General features: G+C 40.4%; 1 protein-coding gene across 12 annotated transcripts in view; it reads right to left on the bottom strand.

Moving 5' to 3' along the window:
* Positions 1-19,066, bottom strand: part of KDM4C (lysine demethylase 4C) — a 441,772-nt gene that overhangs the window by 396,924 nt on the left and 25,782 nt on the right. For 11 of the 12 annotated variants that reach the window (XM_030567954.1, XM_030567956.1, XM_030567958.1 and 8 more), the window contains exon 2: positions 9,679-9,840. In XM_030567954.1, coding sequence (XP_030423814.1) covers positions 9,679-9,822 — 144 coding nt within the window. In that variant the 5' untranslated portion in view covers positions 9,823-9,840. Of the gene's footprint in view, positions 1-9,678; positions 9,844-19,066 lie in introns of all 12 variants that reach the window. The other variant, XM_030567955.1, reaches the window with a different exon arrangement.

The raw sequence follows: 19,066 nt of genomic DNA, 5'->3' as shown, positions 1-19,066 counted from the left end.
TCTCCCCTCACCCAGAGGATATGCAAAGTCAGGCTTAGTAAATCTAACACAAAGAGATTTTTCCCCCTGACTTCTTCCTCCCACCAATCCCCTGGTGAGCTGCAGACTCAATTCCCTGGAGTCCCCACTAAAGAAAAAACTCCAACAGCTCTTAAAAAGAAAGCTTTATATAAAAAAAAAAGAAAAAGACATTAAAAATAGTCTCTGTATTAAGGTGACAATATACAGGGTCAATTGCTTAAAGAAAAAAAAATGAATAAACAGCCTTATCCAAAAGAATACAATTTAAAACACTCCAGAAAACTACACACATGTAAATACGAAAGAAAACAATATAAACCTATTGTCTTACTATCCTTGTACTTACAACTTGGAAACAGAAGATTAGAAAGCCTGGAGATAGAGAGATCCCTCTCAGAGCCAAGAGGGCCACCAAACCAAGACAAAGAAAAAAGAAAACTCACACCCAAAACTCCCTCCCTGGACATTTGAAAAATCTTGTTTTCTGATTGGTCCTCTGGTCAAGTGTTTGGTTTCCTTGTTAACCCCTTACAGGTAAAAGAACATTAACCCTTAACTATCTGTTTATGACGTGCCCATCCAGGAAGGAAAAAGTATGTGGTAATGCACCAAGAAAAAAGTCCGCCAGCGGAAAAAAACCCCACCCTCAAATGTCCTCCTTTTCAGGGGGACCTTACACAATACTTAGGAAAATAAACAGTTTATCCTTGCCGATATGAAAAGTGAGAGCTTGCCCTTTTGTAGTACACAGAGAATTGATGTACAGATTTATTGAAGGAAAAGGGGAGGACAATCTCTGAGGTTATTCAACAACTTCAGAGGAGGATTTGGAAATTCACCAGCAGATTCCTGTAACTTGTAATGCATAACTGATTGTGGAGGAGTATGTCCTCAAAACTTCACCACATTGCAGTCTTTAAAAGACCATCTACACCCACCAGATATGCCTAACCTGGAGAATATGAACCCTATACATGCCAATAATCTCTGAATTCATTTACAAGTGACATCTCCATGACTGAATACATGACTCGAGGAGGTAGACTAACAGGGAAACCTGTGAGGATGGCAGACTACCTGGATTCCTAGGAATTACAATGATGATAAAACTTTAGTTATTGTTTTCAAACTCTTATTAAACCAAAAGAGAGAAAGTTATAATGATCAGTGCAGACAGCACCTTCACCAATAGATAGTGCTGAATCTTGATTTTACTGTGGTTATCTTGTTTTGATATTATGTTAACCTGGTGTGCAGGGCTTAGAAGAAAGTTAAATACTGCCTGTGTGCGCGCTGATATTCTTACTTGCAATTTTCCAATAAATCCTTCAATTTCTATAAATGGGTATTACAGTATTTGTAAATTTGTCACAATTTATGGCAGAAGCCTCAAAAGGGCCAGCTCCCAGGAATTAGAGAGATCTGGGAGGTGACTGATGGACCCAATTAGCATACAAGAAGAAGGGGAGACCTTAACTCTTTATACTTTCCAATATCCTTTAAGTGTACCTTTATTCTTGCTTGTGGGGAAGGGTGAGAATATTTGCAAGTGGCCTGCATCCTGGATGTTAAGATGAAGGGGGCCTACCCAGAATAATGGTTATTTGTAGGGCTCTTCTAAATTCGTGGCCATGAAAAAAACACACGTCATGGACCATGAAATCTGGCCTTGTGTGTGCTTTTACTCTTACTACACAGAGTTCACGGGAGAGACCAGCGTTTCTCAAATAGGGGATTCTGACTCAAAAGGGAGTTGCAGGAGGGTCGCAAGGTTATTTTGCGGGGGGGGGGGGGTAAGCGGTATTGCCGCCCTTACTTCTGTGCTGCTTTCAGAGCTGGGTGGCTGGAGAGCAGCAGCTGTTGGCAGGCACCCAGCTGTGAAGGCAGCACCCCGCCAGCAGCAGTACAGAAGTAAGGGTGACAAAACCATACCATGCCACCCTTACTTCTGTGCTGGTGACATCAGAGCTGGGCAGTTGGAGAGTGACTGAGGGCCCAAGCTCTCCAGGCAGCAGTGCAGAAGTAAGGGTGGCAATACCATACCATGCCATACCTCCTTCTGCACTGCTGCTGGCAGCCGCTCTGGAATAACATACAAAGAAATTTGAGGTGTGTTCAAAAAACTCTGGAGACTATCAGATGAACAAAGCTGAGCTGGAAAATGTATCCTGAGACCTCATTTTAAAGGGAGGAGTGACATGTAAGAGTGGAAAAGCCAGGGAACATAATGTACTGCCACTTCATTCTATGTGTATTGTTTTTTCTGTAAGTAAACTGCACCAGTGCCATCTTGCCAACAAACAACTGAGATATAAACACACCCCTGGAACATTAAACTTCAAATAAACTCATTTACAGTGTACAAATATCCCAATCCCTGACTAGTGTGACCATCAGAGAAAATCCTACTCCCACTGGAGGCAACAGGAGTTTTTCCAATGACTTCAACAGAAGCAAGATCAGACACCCTCCCCTTCCAAATACTGTTAGCAGGTACCTCATAATATTTATATTAAGATCGCAGGACAGTTTCCATTCTAATCCATTGTTTGCTCGCACCCATAACGTTGTAAAACCACCCTTTTGGGTCTGAAATTCTCTGTGCTTAGTATTGGTCCTATTTTTGAGCAAAATAGTAACACCACCTAGCACTTATATTGCATTCTTCATCAGTAGAGCTCCAAATGCTTCACAGTCTTTTTAATGTATTTATCCTCACAATACCTCTGTGAGGTAGAGAAATATTATTATCCCCATTTTTAGAGATACAGAACTGGAGCACAAATAGGGAAGTGGGTCACACAGGATCTTGCCCAAGATCACACAGGAAGTCTGTTCAGGAGCTAGGAGAAATGAACCAGGTCTCTCAAAATCTATGCTAGGGCTCCCAATTACTAGAGCGTCCTTTCTCTCAAAACAGTTCAAAACATTTCTATGTGAAAGGAGAGTGAAGGAAAAAAATGCACTTTCCCCCATTTATTATGGGGGAAAGTCCATATTTATATTTATATATTATATTATATTATATATGACTTTAGAATAGCGCTATAAGTGGCTGAAGTCTGAAAATGGCACTTTGACATGGAGACATTCCTTGCTGAGGGAAGGAATAAATGGCCTTCTATGGAAGGAAATTGGTTTTGATTTTTATTTAAGTAAATTTCCAAAGAGTCTTGCTTGACAATTTAGAAGAAGTTTTAACAGGTTATACTGTGTGTGGGGGTGGAGGGGCTTGACTCCTAAAGCTTGTCTGCTTCTCTCCCAAGCCCTGCAAACCACTGTAGCTCTAAACCACAAACTTGCATTTAAATTAGATAGCAATGTGGACTCCCTACCCATGTTCAATGACAGTCTGCAAATATGCTTCATTACATCATGGCAAATAAGAGAAACAACATAGCGATGACAACCCAGTGCCCAACTCCTACCCCTCCATCTTATTCATCATTTTTGTATGCACAGATGCACTTTTGGCTAATGTAAAAACTAGAGGATACAGTATATACACCCCCTCTAATCTGCATCATACTCTTCCAAGATATTGATATTCTACCTGGATACCATTTACATGTAGGTATAATGCTTTGGTACATTCAGAAGCTGGAAAAAAAAAACTAAGTCTTATTTTTAAATCATTCATACATATTAAAAAAAAAACACTAAATTTTTTTTTAAATTATATTGCTGTGGGCCAAGATCTTTCAAAATCAATACAATGTTCACAGACAAGTTATAAATCTATGAAATAGGGCATCTTAATGGATGTATTGACTGTCACCCATTCTCAAATGACAGTCACAGCATGCTACATTTTATGGTATTTATGTAGTTTTTGCCTTCCAGTCAAAGAGTGAATATTCAGATCAGATATATTTGATTTTAGTAAATAAAACTGACACTTGCAATCCATATTCTATTATTACTGGGTACCTCAACTCTCCAGCCAGAGCCACTGTGAGGATTTCAGTGTGGGCTCCCACAGTTAATTGTAACCTTCACTGTTTATGAGCTGTACACAGATTGTCTCTTCTGGAGCATCGTCTTACCCAGCCAGGTAGGCTTGAACTATTATCTGGCTGCACCCAGAATCTACAAGTCCTTGTACTCCTTTCCTTTTACTCAGACTGGTACTGTCAATTTGAGGTGTTTTATTCATGAGCATGTGTCTCTACAGTCCAACCTGAGGCATACTGAGTCTCCATGAGGGGGCATTCTTTCCTTATACGTCTTTGCTGCCCACAGGAGTGAATAGCTCTCCGGGCTGGCCTCGGGGGCATCTTTCTTTGTTGGAGGTAGATTTGGTCACCACATGGCACTAGAATCTCCCTGAGGAACCTGTTTCAGAGGACTGATGTATAGGACAGATGCTCGAGCAGAGCTCACCCTATCCCTATCCCATTGTTCTGACTGAGCAGGCAGCCTGGCACTCCTGGAGGGAACTTCTAAATGTGGCTCCGCACAAGCAGGTGTTACAGCTTAGTGTCATGTCTCATGCCTCCCTTTCCTCGGTCAGATAGGACCAAAAACCCATCTTGAACAACATTAACATACAGGTGAGCTGGTCTGTTTCCAGTTATGAATTTGTCAGTGCTCAGCTGACGCCTACAGCCTTGGCAAGAATTGACACCTGGTTTACCAGTGTCAAAGATGCATCTCTTCATTGATATCTAAGTTGTCTAAATAGCAGCTTTCCCTTGTCTGGTGTCCATGGTCTGTTCTTGGTCCTGGTTGTGATAGGCTGACTGCCTTCCCCATCAAATACAGTGCCAATATCAAAGCCCAGCCCTTCGTGGCCACTGAAAGACTATCCTCTCAAAGATTCATCCTGTCCAGATTCATCCACCACTCTAAGGATGCTAGAACCTAAACAGATACATGAACCAGCAAGTCCAGAAGCTATCTGTTTCATCAACAAACTTCAACCAGCTTTGTATACACTTAAGATGAAGTCTGGCAGGCTGAGTAACATATGTGCTGGATGCCATGTGTCCCAACAGCCTCATATTAGCTCTCACTGCTGTCCTGAGGTTGGTTTTTAAGACTTGTGCAGAGGTTCAAAACAGACCAGAACTTTTCTTGAAGCAGTAGGCTGTTGCAGTCATAGAATCAAGAATGGCCGCACTGAACTTGATTCTTTTCATTAGTGACAAAATCAACTGCTCCATTTTATTTTTAGACCCAGCTGAGCACATAGGGATTGAATCTGGATGTGGTCCATCACCTGTTGGCTGAACTGGCCCCAAACCAGAAGCAACGGACACCATCCTGAATTTTATCTTCCTGATAAAAGTGCTTAACTTCCTTAAGCCCAAGATAGGCCTTCAGCTCCCTCTGGGTACGATGAAATATCAGGAGTAGAACTCCCTTCTCTTGTGCAGTAAAGGCACCTCCTCTCTAGCTCCAAGATTTAAAAGATACTATACCTCCTGAAGCAGTATGGTCTCAGGAAAGCAGTTCCTGAACAAGGACAGGGAAGGTGGGCAAGGTAGGGCAAGGACCAGAGTTGAATGGTATAACCCAGTCCCACAGTGTCAAACTCATTGTACTATAGTTATGGAGTTCCAGACACCGAAGAAGTGGAAAACTGGTTCCCAAAGAGAGGGCACAAGATGGAAAGATCCTCAACAACTGTCACTCTGCTCTTGACAAAACCGTCAAAAAACTGTTGCTTTGAAGTATAGGGGCCTGGATGGCAAGAACCCACAGAAGGTATAGGTGAAAACATCTCTTGGGAAACTAGGCAGCTTCTGCCATATGTGCGCACTTGAGGCCTATAACGACTTCTTCTTGGGGCTGGGGGACATCCTCAGGAACAAAGTGTTGCTCTGGAGTCTTCAAGTGAGTGCAATCCCTCATCCATTTTGTCTGTGAATAAGTTGCAGCCCTCAAGTGGTAATTCTTCCGCCATGATTTGTGCCTCTCTAGAGATGCCAGGTGCATGGTGGCAGAATAATTTACTGTATAGTGGTGACTGCTGCAATACACCTGGAGCTGTATCTGCCAAGTCAAGAGCTGCTGTAAAGAAATGCCAGCAACCAGGAGGCCCTCGGTAACTAGGGAGTTAAATACATTTCTCAGTCCTGAGGAAGCTTTTGTGAGAATTTTGCCCTGGAGTCCAAATAAATAAAGTCCTATTTCAACAAGAGTGCCTGATAGTTCAAAATAAGCAAGGCCTCAGGCATCAATCCGGTGATTTCTGTACATTAATGCAGTACTTAGGCACCTCCCAATAACAAAAGAAAAACTTCCCCACTGATAAGCTGGGAAAAGGGACCATGAGCTTGAGGCATCACAGAGGGCTCAAAATTTTAACCACAGGCAGTGAGAAATGGATCAGTGTGGCCCTTCCCTTTTTGCCCTCAATTCAAGACACACGGATGTGCAGAGCACATGTGCCACTCCAATAGGTACTGCTAGCTAAAGGTCTCTGACTCGCATACTCTGGGTTCATACACACCTGAAGTAGAATATATATTATGTGCACAATCATTTGAAAGAACACAAAATGACACAGCTTGCTCTTAATCTCTGTTCTTCCACTCTCTCCACTCATTTCAATTAGGTCAGTACTGCTTCTCAGGGCTCCCTCTATTTTTCAACATGGTATTTTAATGTTGAAAAGCATAGAACTCTCTCCACTCCTCAAAAAAAGAGCTGGATAAGCAGAGAAAGGCATTTTAATGTATCATGTGTAAAATGGGTCACCAGCATTTCCTACTGTGGTTGCAGAGTGAGGTCCAATGTCTGGATGGGAGTAAATGAGGCTGGGAAAGAATCTGGGCAAGAAACAAACAGAACTGATACCTGCGGCCATATTTCTTATCACATAATGTGCTTGACTGATCAAAGCTCACAATCTCTCCATTATTATGGTAGGATATTTTCTTAAATGCAGAACATCTGAACTCAGGAGGCCACTACCATATTAAAATTAATAAAGGATCTCAGTGTTATCACTCTCTTCCCTGAAGCAGTCAAAGAAATGAACATGAGAGATCAGCAAAGTCCGCTGCCTTTGGGAATTTCAGTGCAAAATTAAGAACAGTTAATACTGAGTTTGTGTGTCTTGAAAGAAAATTTGTAATATTTTCAGGAACAGAGTGACTCTTTTCTTATAGCTGACATGAGAAAACTTGTTTGTACTCAGCATGCTGTCAGCTGCTGCTATCTTTGTAACAGATCCTGGTACTGAAAATCATAAATTACTGACATTCTCCCTGATCCCCAGTCCACAAACACAAAGCACTCTGGTCTCAGGTGTCTTTAATCTGTTAATTTTCTTTGTTTGTTACATTAGCTCACCAGTTCCAGATCTCATTAGCTTTCTCCTGTTACACACCTCCAGCCACACCACAACCTCAGTGTCTGCAGTCTCCCGGTGTGACAGCCTCCCTCCTGAGAGCCACTAGAGAGGTTACTCTAATGACTGCCACTAAATACACAACCCTGCTATCAGACATAACATTAATCTAAATGTAACATTGCGTAAAACATTTCAATGAGAAAAATATTTACCCAGGGAAGCAAGGATTATGTTTAGAGAAGAATCCAAACAGAAAAAGTCATTATCTCCTGATAGGTTTTAGCAAGTGACTTATGCTTTCATTTAATGTCATTAAGAATATTAACTAAGGATTTTAACATAGAAACTGATACTGTAAAGAGCTCAGTTTTATTTACAGTTGAAAGGTAAAGAGAGTTTGACCTTCTGTTTTTAAAATATTTTTTCACTCTTTAGAAATTCTTCACTGAGAATAGAAAAACTATCCCAAACAGCCTGCCCAAAAACTGAACGAGGAGTGCAATCACCACTAAACCCCAGTACCTTCTTGCTCCCTGATGGGGACTGAAAGCATTGACAAGGCAGTACAAAGCACATTGAGGAAAGAGGGCACCTTCCTTCACTCTAGTAACCAGGCCTTGTCTTCACTGTGAGAGAGGCAATGAAAGGCCTCAGAAAACTCTGCATCCAGCCATGGTGACTGGAAGAAAAATCACCATAATGTGGCTCCTTTGAGAGTGGGAAAAAGTAGGTGGCCTCATAGCACCAAGAAGAGTTTAACATACCTCTGGACAGTCTACGATCATGCTGAGATTTTGGGGATCAAGGAAGTAAGTCAATATACTGAACAATCCACAACAAGTTGCACTATCCCTTCACTCTCTGCTAGCTCAATTACTGTTAATCAGAAAGGGACCAAAACATAGACGCTTCCTGTTCCCCAGCCATCTTCGGACTTGATTCTGCAAGGTGTTGAATGCTCTGACTTTGGTCCATCAAAGCACCGAAGCACATGCTTAATGTTAAGCATATAAGCAGTCCAACTGCAGTGATTAGTACCATGCAGCAAACCCTCAAAGAGTAGGTCCCCATTTGTTTCAGGACAGAATGAGCATAGAAGGTGGTGGGGACAACATAACATCAGGGTGTACTTTTATGTCACATACTTATCTATGCCTGTTATGAATGAGTTGTCCAATCTAGTAATTGGAATTTTTTCTTCATCTTTTTTTAAATGAAAAGTTTCTAGCCTTCATGCTTGCAAAGAAAAGTTTGGAGATGCAACTAAAGTGCATCCTCAAGGCTCAAAACACAGAAAGCAAATAAGAACCCAAAGTTTGTTATTTTTTCTTTATAAATCTCATTTTAAGCCATTCTGATGATTTTTGAATGTTCTGGGTTTGCAACACAGGATTGGAGACCCAGTGATTAAGGTAGCTGTACCTAGTGACTACTCTGAATGACCGAGCTGAGATTCCCAAATCTGCATGTGCATGGTTGTGTTTCGTCCCCTATGATCCTCACACTGCAGGACTACATAAGAGAAACAAGACTAATGTATATAGCAGAGATAAGAGCATATTCACCATGTAAATAAATAAGTTACACCAAACTGAAGCTGTGACAATTTCTCTCCATTAATGGAAACTGACTAGCTACAAGGCCCTGAATCAACTATTGCTCAGCCAAGAGGCAATGCTACAGCAGCTTTTGCATGGTTTCCATGTCTTAATTTTGTCAACCAGGAGGTAGGATGATTACAATTTAAAAAAAAAAAAAATCAACAATTTGAAATCCTATGATGGCCCAGATGCTGAAAACACTTAAGAATGTGCTTCATTTTATTCATAAGTAGACCCACTGAGTTCAGTGAAATGATTCAAGTTACACTAGGGTGATTAGATGTCCCGATTTTATAGGGACAGTCCCAATTTTTGGGTCTCTCTCTTATATAGGATCCTATTACCGCCCAATCCCTGTCCCAATTTTTCACATTTGCTCTCTGGTCACCCTAAGTTACACATACCTTTAAGTGTTTGCATGGTGGATTCCTATGTTTGGCATACTGGATCCCCTCATTTATATTTTGGGCTGCACTGCTAAGCATTAACAGTCAGCCTCAAAGATTTTCTTTTCACATTCCATGTGATGAAAATAGCAAAACCCAATAATTTGAGAGTATGTGGCAGACAACATACATTTTCTTTTTTCTTTGTTTATAGGCAACATGAGCTATTCCATTTAACTCTCGTCAGAGTGACATATCAACGCTATCACAGGAGAACCATTTGAAAAATTATTAAAATTTAACATATCAGTTTTGCAAAAGGCAAATGTTTATGAAAATAGTTTTTTTTAATGTAAAAGATGTTTACCTTTGCAAGTCCAGCACGATGAGCACCTTTTGATTCCATGTACGCTAAGTATTTGTTGAACTCCCTGAATTCATCCATTGAAGGCCTAAAGGTCATAATTTTGCAGCTTGGGTTTGGAGGACTGTCCGAGACTACAGCTGCCATTGTGGCTCAATATCAGCCCTGCTAAAAATTAAACAAGTTATTAATAAGTATAATGTATACTGTAATGAAAAATCCTTCAATGAAAATAGTCTCCAAAAATATATCAGTATATCGGCTTCTACCTGGAATGAACACTCCTGAAATGCTATCTCCCAGGCTGGTTACAAGAACACAATATAAAAGTAGGATTAGGCTGTTCAGCCATTATCCACCCTAGTGAACCCAATCATGAGTAACAGTTGCACAATCTAGCCCCTCATTGTTTGTCTTTATAACAATATACTCTCTAAACTGATCCTTCAATATTATAGCAGTATCTGCTTGGGCTGGTTCATCTCCAGTACACTGTAATTTTCTTCGTTTTAGGTATTTACAATACATGGCAGCCTCATCACCATAGACTCCAAGCACCTCACAATACTCCTGTTTGGCACTGAAGTCTCATTATTCCCATTTTACACATGGGCAATTGACATACAGAGAGATTAAGTGACGTGTCCTAAGTGTTCTTGGCTGTGCAATAAATTTCGGGTCTGACCAGAACTGAACCCAGATTTCCTGACTCCTTAACCGTAAGACTTTCCTTTCCCTCACTGTTTCTTTTAATAGGTTTTAAAGTATATATATATCTATACCAAAGGCATAGAGAAACAGAACAAGTTCTCTTCCCCACCCTGCACACTAAAAAAAGTTTTTTCACTAAAAAGAGTAAATTGCTTTTAATTAAATGAAATAAATTAACACAAAATATACTCATCTCTCATACAAAAATATAATATTCATGAAATAAGTAGCCACTTATGTGGTTTTCACATATTTATGCTTCTCCTACAGAAACTAACAGTAGTCCTGCAACTAGATCTGCTAGTACAGAACCCATCACCCACACAAAGCACTTGTGGGATCAAAAGCATACTTTCTGGGTTTGCAACTGAGGCACGTTGCATACCTCATGGCAAAGCGTAATACGATAATTCAACCTCTGATTGACTTTTTGCAGAATTTGCATTATATAGCACAAAGAGGAATTGGACTGTTATAAGCAATGTCAGCTCACTGTAGGTCATCTCTTTTGCCCTATGCTAAGGCATAGCCAGGGGGAAAAAATTACATAGTGTTATAATTCAAATTCTCACCTTTTTGCTCTGTAAAATACTATTTTAAAGCATCATCATTAAATACAGCCATATAATCCTAATTTTAGCTCAAAGTGTAACAATATATGTGAGCACAGCTATGAAAGAGAAAGTTAAACCAGTTTACATATTAAAACATGTTAGCTCAATTTGTTAGCATTTATAAATATGCTGTGCTAAATATGTGGCTTCCATGAGCAGTAAATATCTGTTCTAATATACTGGAATCTGTCATGAAAAAACAAACAATGAATATTGAAATTAATTGGAATTAAGGCATGTTGGCCTTCCCACCATTATGGGATGGTGGTCAAGGACCCAAAGGCAATTGTCAAGTTACAACTTTAAGAGAGTGAGGCAGTACCTCTAAGAGGAGGGCTCTTATTGGGTAGTCTTGGAGCCTTCAACAAGCTCGTAGGTTGTCTGGCTAGCTGGGGGCACAGAGCAGTTGGTATTGGCAAGCAAAGCACACGAAGGTCCTTCCCTACCCTGCCCTCCACCTCCACCATAGCAAGATACTCCTAGTACTCTACAGTCACTCCTTGGATAATCCTCCACACTCTTTCCAGTCTTGATGCCACTGCTACAATGGCTTCCTGCCTGCTGCTTATTGCAAACCTTGGGGACATCTTTGCTTTTCCTTCTTCACTTTCTCCATTGTCAGCTGTGGCTCTCATCTCCTCCCCACCCCACAAAAAACTCTTTATGGCCACTGCTTGGGAAGGACTGTAGCACAGCTTCTAAGTCCACCCCAAGCGTCGGCTCTGCAGCTCCTACAACGGGGAACCATGGTCAATGGGAGCTGTAGGGGCTGTGCCTGCAGGCAGAGGCAGCACCCAGAGCTAGTAGCTGAGGGACGGACTTGTTGCCGCTTCTGGGGAGCCCCCCCCAAGGTAAGCACCACCCAGAGCCCTCACTCCCTCCCATACTCTAACCCTAAGCTCCCTGCCACACACACCGAAAGCTGCTCAGGCGTCCCCGGGACAGCTGCACTAGCCACCGCAGAAGTCCCGGAGATCCTGGAAAATAACAAAATCTGTGACTTCTGTGACCTCCGTGACAAATTTGCAGCCTTATGGATAACTAAATAACTCAGACTTCTTAACAAGATAATTATTTCATAAACACAGTAGCCAAAAGTGGTATTTCTTCAACAGTAACAGAAAGACCACATCCAACTGCTGTTATGGGTGAGCCTCTGGAGGTCAGGAATGTTCCACTGGTGCAATTCTTACCACATACACTCACATGTAAGCCACTGGGCTTTGTGCTAGGACAACCTCCCTTTCATTCCATGTGCAGGTCTTAAATTTGATTGGCAGGACATGAGGAAGGATAAGAGGAAAGGAAGAATAGAGGAAAGGATAACAGAAGTGAAAGTGTGTAGTGGCACTTAAGGGAGGAATATTTTTCCCACTATGTTTAAAAAATAGCATTTATGGAATTTTCCCCACCCTTAGTCCCACATGGGTGAATTGACTGCCTTACTTGACCTACAGTGCTGTTTCTATTTTATTAGTTTTCCCCTGAACCGTGATGGGGATTGAGGCTAGAACTCCCCCTATATTTATGGATGTCCAGCTATCTACATTTATCTAGGAGACAAGGTGGTTTCTTCCCTTATTTATTTAAGGGATTTAAAAAGTATAATTTTCCTTATTCCTGACCTGCAGTTTGATTTTTCAATATTTATCTGAAAAACAGAGGATTTTTCTTTAAAGTTTTTTTTAAGATGGACTGCTTTACATTTAGGGCCTTTTCCCCCACAGATCCACACCCCGCCCCCTACTTCTTCCTTTCTTCCAAGCCCTCTTTAACTGGAGCTTTAAGGTAGGGAAAAGAAAACAGAAGAAGAAAGATCTCATCCAATATGTAACTCCACCCCTCCAGTAGAGCTACAAGGCTGGGTTATACCACCCCTGCCATGTTCTGGACAATTCTGGGGAGGATAATTGGCAGTGATGTATGGCATGAACCTTGACAGCCAGGACTTAAGAGGTTAGTAAGGGCCTTTGTCCCTCAATGCCTGGTGTTCAATATTACCTGCAGGAATATGCTCATGATAGATAACAGTACTGCTGACACACATTCATTTTCAGTTGAAATTTTGCTGTTATGACCCTACTACAGAGTGAGAGCCTATGATGCTGCTGAAGGTTTGGCATGGTGAATCAGTCTATGCTCCCAGCTACCTTGTGGTACCAGCAGGCTGCTTTTATCCATTTTGTCTTGTAAGAAGGTTGCTAAATTCCATGACTTGTGACCCATTCATTGAAACATGTGGGCCAATGAACTAGGGAGCAAGGTTCCACTCACTCTACAAAGACCTCATACCTACTGGTCATCTTCATTCAGTGCACAGGCTGCCAGATGCCCTGATCTGTAAAGGGGTTTCATAATGTGCTGAACAATGAAAGATTTGGCTAGGTCTTGGAACCCCTCAGAAGAGCAGGAACCACCCACTCACACTCACTCTGCTGTAAAGTATTATGGCTGCCTTATTCAAAGCTACCAGCATCAGGCAGGAGGCCCTGTTGTTCAGGGTAGCCTTTCGGCATGCTCCTGGTAAGAAAGTTTGCAGTAGGGGCTGAAGGAAGCCAATTCTAGCACATTTCACAGAAAAAACTGGAGTAATGCAAAAGATTTTGACCTTCAAATCTCTTTCTATAAGCCTAGAGTAGTTGGAACCAGATCTGAGCCGGGCCTGAGGTGGATGTCTGGGTTATTTGGCCTGCTCAATAGCTGCTTTGTCATCCTGTCCCCTTTGGCAACCTTTGAGCAAAAGCTTTCTTCAGGGACTTTTTCCCCCTCATTCAACATCAGCCAGGTTCAGAAATTGGAAAGAGAGTGCTCTGTCTGCTCAGAACATGTGTCTGCTCAGATTTGGCTTCCCATTTGTCAGCCAGCAGAGCTGACCATCGTATCACTCCTCAATTTGTGCCCATTCTCAGTGCTTATCTTTGCTTGCAGCTTCAGGGGCCAGACTGGATCAACATGGTCAGCAGATTCCCTTCCCCAGTTGGATCGTGGGTCAGTCTGTAAGAATGAAAATTCCTAAACAGTTTTCTCCTAGGAAATACCCAATGTGGAAGAGTCACCCTGGGCTCTGCACATGAAGAGCTGCTGTGCAACCAGGTGCCTCTATTGAGAACAAATGGGTCAAAGAGTCATGACACTGGGAATAAATTTATGACTTGTATTACTGTTGATTAAGCAGCATATAAACATCTTTGATCCTGCATTTCCTCAATCCTTGGGAAAAATTCTTCTCACCCCTATTTTCAGCATCCTAGTTTGCAAACAAAAGTCTAAATGGGGTAGGGGGAAAATCAGGGCTTAATATCGGAGTCCAAGGTCAGCCTTAAGTATGGTGTCATTACCAACAGCTCCATAAAACTGTGCAGCACCTTGGACTTGGTCCAATTCCAGTTGAAGTCAGTGGAAATTGGGATCAGGCCCACTGATACATATAAGAGGTGCTATGTAAAAAAAATAAATAAATACTACCTACATAGTATGAATTCCCCACACAGATATCATCTTAGTGCAGAAGATAATAGAAATCCCTGAAACAAATATAGATGTTAACAAGTGACACCAGAACAATGTTTTATTGATTATCTGTCAATTGTTAAAAGCTATTAACAGACTTCTGTCATTAGAGCTAAAGACTGCATCTCTTTAATGTCCTCTTCCACTACTGTAGTAAAGAGAAAATTGCTGCTAAAGTTCAGATGATACAAAAGTTGTGGGGGTTTTGTTCATTCGTTTCCCTTGCTAGCTAGTTCATGCATTTATCTTTTTCATCTTTATTCAGTGGCTGTGGCTTGAGAATAGCTTCTTGCCCTTCAGAAGTTGCTTCTAAGTTTATCTTCTGTAGGGGAAGAAACCAATATTTAAGTCTCAGCTAATGAGTAGAGGTTAATCCATTAATTGCAATCACAATGATAAGTTATCAAGCAGTAATTATACATTGAGAGTTTGGAAATATTTCAAGGAGCAGACTGAAACTAGAAATATATACTTGATCATGTCTTACTATACTATATATATAAAGAATCTAGTATTTTGATATATTAAGAATGTGTTTACTAGTCCTTCACTACTGAGAGAGAAAATTTCTCAATAACTGAACTCTCTGCAAACTTATACTTTGCTTCTATTGTGATTTTATGTTTTAGATATTTCCAGTTTACGGGTCATTCAGCTAGTCAGAACACATCTGTAGTCAAATATTTCAAAATTCATTTATTTTTAAACTTGGTCCTCATTCAGCATGTGCGTGTACCATGGGGGAAAAGGAGAAAAAGTGATTTTCCTTTTTATTCTTATACTATCCTCTTCCTCTACCTATACAGTTGGATTCATGGTAGTAAGGCAGCGTGGCTTTACAAGTAGAAGACAACAAAAGATATTGTTAACATAACCTTTAAAATTCTTAAAAAAGTTTCTCTATAGAAAGTCTGTTTTAGAATGTGGCATAAACAAAATACAAGATTCAGTGTAAGAGGTCTTAATTGCATTTTGGGATGGCTACTCATCACCCATGGATAATGTACCTATCCTAAACTTATGCTGATGTCTTTGTACCACTCTGCATGATCACATGTTCTATGCATATGATGATGCATATTATAGCTAGAGCAGTAGCAACAGCCATTGTTACAGTTGTTTGCAGGCATAGCACCTCTTCCTCTATTCCCCCAGATGGTTTGGTGGGTATACTGCAGATAGGATTTCATTCTCTGCAATCTTTGCTATCCAAGCAAAACAGCATGTACATATAATTACATCTAAAACCAATCCACAACACGTTAAAAGTATAGTAAGGTTTCAAAGTCAAGGACTCAAAAGTTAAGCCCCAAATGAGCACGGCCTTCCAGAAGTTCCTATGGCTGCCTTGAAGAACTTACTTTTAGTTTGCTGGTATCTTCCTACTCTACTGGACAAACAGATACAGTGCAAGGATGGACACAGGCATCTAAGAGCCAGAGGGTTAATGCCCAATTTACTTAATAATGGGAAAATTTATTATAAAGTCAGCACTGGAATTTGTCCTCAGAATCAGTATTTTACCTCAGAATCTAAGAGACACACACACCGCAAAAATCAATTATTTGACATAAAATAAAAATCTCTGTATTGCCGGGCAAGAGAAAGAACACTGTAGGAAGAAGGAAAAAGAAAAAAAAAAAAAAGGTAATTTGTTTCCTCAATTCCTTCTTTTATTTCTTCCTACCAACAAATGTAGACAAAAAAATTAGATATATTAAAATCAGTTATATAGTGCCATGCATTTAATAGTGCCTCAAATGATACAAGATACAAAAAGTTTTCAAACTACTGCAAGCCCTTAAGCATGAGTAACTTAACTCATATGTGCATTTCATTTAATTTCCAGATTTTTCAGGATCATTTCTTCCATGAAACAAAATTAAAACAATGACAAGGTGAAACATGAGACTGTGCTCATGAAAGGGAGGCTGTGAAGGTAATGGATAAAGACAAGAGGAAGAGAGATTCTCGGAGAAGTGGTTTTTCAGATAGTGGAATCCAAGAGAAATTCAGACAACACAAAAAATTTCTTTGACCATCAGTACATATAGTTGCAATCCCGATAGGAAAAATTTAACTGCCAGCAAAAAAGTTGCTTCCATCCACTGAAGATTGGAAACGTGAGAAGTGACATTGTATATCCTTCACATACAAGGAGCAACGGCCTCACCATTCTGACTTCTGATCTCCAGCTACTAGTAGTAACAATAGGAGGAATTAAGCTCATTTATCAAAACTGCTGTAGACGGTGGCGGACGGGGACACAACAGCATATTTGATCTCTCCAATTATATATAGACTTAAATAGAACCTGGATTACAGTGCAGATAACTTAACTTAAAAAGTGCATACAACTATGCTAAACGACATGCACATATGGCCTCATGAGTGTTCATGCTCACCATTGCAATATATACATAATGGTGGATATTTGCTATTTATAAGCCCCCACTGGCAGCCAAGTATCACCGGAAAGAGGTCATACAGGATATTTGATTTCTGTGTATCCATTTGATTTTCAAGCCTTCACCTTCAGACAGTTTAAATAAGTACATGTGTCTCATTAACAAGAGCACAGATCCACTCTTCTCCCACAAGCCCACAGGAAAATTAATATTCCCTCCTTACTCATCATTCTATACTTTCTCAAACAGTCTGAAATCTACTGTAAATGCATATGCTACCTAAGAGTACCTCTATCTGCATACAGAGAGATCCTATGAACAGCTCTAGGAATTAAGATGGTGTGGCTTCATGCCAGGCAAATTATGAGACTTCATATAACAACTAGGGCTGCCAAGTTAAACAATGATACAATACCATTTATTTAAATATTTTAGATGTTTTTTAGATTTTGAAACATATTGATTTCAATTACAACACAGAATACAAAGTGTACTGTGCTCACTTTGTATTTGTGATTACAAGTATTTGCACTGTAAAAAAATAGTATTTTTCAATTCACCTAACACAAGTACTGTAGTGCAATCTCTATCACAAAAGTTGAACTTACAAATGTAGAATTATGTACAAAAAACCTGCATTCAAAAATAAAACATAGTAAAATTTTTAGCCTGCAAATCCACTCAGTCCTTCTTGTTCAGCCATTGGCTCGGACCAACAAGTCTGGCTACTTTGGCAGGAGATAATGCTAACCGCTTCTAGTTTAAAATATCACCTGAAACTGAGAACTAGCATTTTCATTACACTGTTATATCCAGCGTTGCAAGATATTTACGTGACAGATGTGCTAAAGATTCATATGTCCCTTCATGCTTCAACCACCATTCCAGGGGACATGTGTCCATGCTGATGATGGGTTCTGCTCGATAACAATCCAAAGCAGTACAGACCAACGCATGTTCATTTTCATTATCTGAGTCAGATGCCACGAGCAGAAGGTTGATTTTCTTTTTTGGTGGTTCGGGTTCTGTAGTTTCGGCTGTGGAGTGCTGCTCTTTTAAGACGACTTCTCCATACCTCGTCCCTCTCAGATTTTGGAGGGCACTTCAGATTCTTAAACCTTAGGTCAAGTGCTGTAGCTATCTTTAGAAATCTCACATTGGTATCTTCTTTGCAAGTTATCAAATCTGCAGTGAAAGTGTTCTTAGAATGAACCACATGTGCTGAGTTATCATCAGAGACCGTTACCACATGAAATATATGGCAGAACGCAGGTAAAACAGAGCAGGGGACATACAATTCTCCCCCAAGGAGTTCAAATCAAAAATTTAATTAATGCATTATTTTTTTTAATGATGCATCATCAGCATGGAAGCATGTGCTCTGGAATGGTGTCCGAAGCATTATGGGACATACAAATGTTCAGCATATCTTGATCGTAAATACCTTGCAATGCCCGCTACAAAGCGTCATGCAAATACCTGTTCTCACTTTCTGGTGACACTGTAAATAAGAGGGCAGCATTATATCCTGCAAATGTGAACAGACTTGTTTGTCTTAGCGACTGGATGAACAAGAAGTAGGACTGAGTGGACTTGTAGGCTCTGAAGTTTTACATAACTGCACTCAAAAACAAAACAATGTAAACTGCACTTTCACAACAAAAAAAATTGCACTACAGTTCTTGTATGAGGTGAACTGAAAAATACTATTTCTTTTGTTTATCATTTTTACAGTGCTAATATTTTGATTTCAGTTACAACACAGAATACAGCATTATAGATGAAAATGTAGAAAGACATCCAAAATATTTAATACATTTCAATTGGTATTCTATTGTTTAACAGCAATTAAAACTGCAATTAATCACAATTACTTTTTTTGAGTTAATCGCATGAATTAACTGTGATTAAATCGACAGCCCTAATAATAACTAGTAACTTCAGTGTAACATATAGGGTATGTCTACACTCCAGTGAAACACCCGCAGCTGGCCCACGTCAGCTGACTCAGGCTTGTGGGGCTCTGGCTATGTGGCTTTAAATGGCATAGATGTTCAGGCTCACAACAGGGGAGGGTCCCAGAGCCTGGGCTCCAGCCCTGAGTGCCTGCACTGCAATTTTATAGCCATACAGCCAGAGTTCAATGAG

This window comes from Gopherus evgoodei, chromosome 6 (assembly GCF_007399415.2).
Source record: "Gopherus evgoodei ecotype Sinaloan lineage chromosome 6, rGopEvg1_v1.p, whole genome shotgun sequence".
Taxonomy (NCBI): Eukaryota; Metazoa; Chordata; order Testudines; family Testudinidae; genus Gopherus; species Gopherus evgoodei.
Note: the sequence above shows the minus strand (reverse complement) of the source record. Positions and strands in the feature narration are given on the sequence as shown.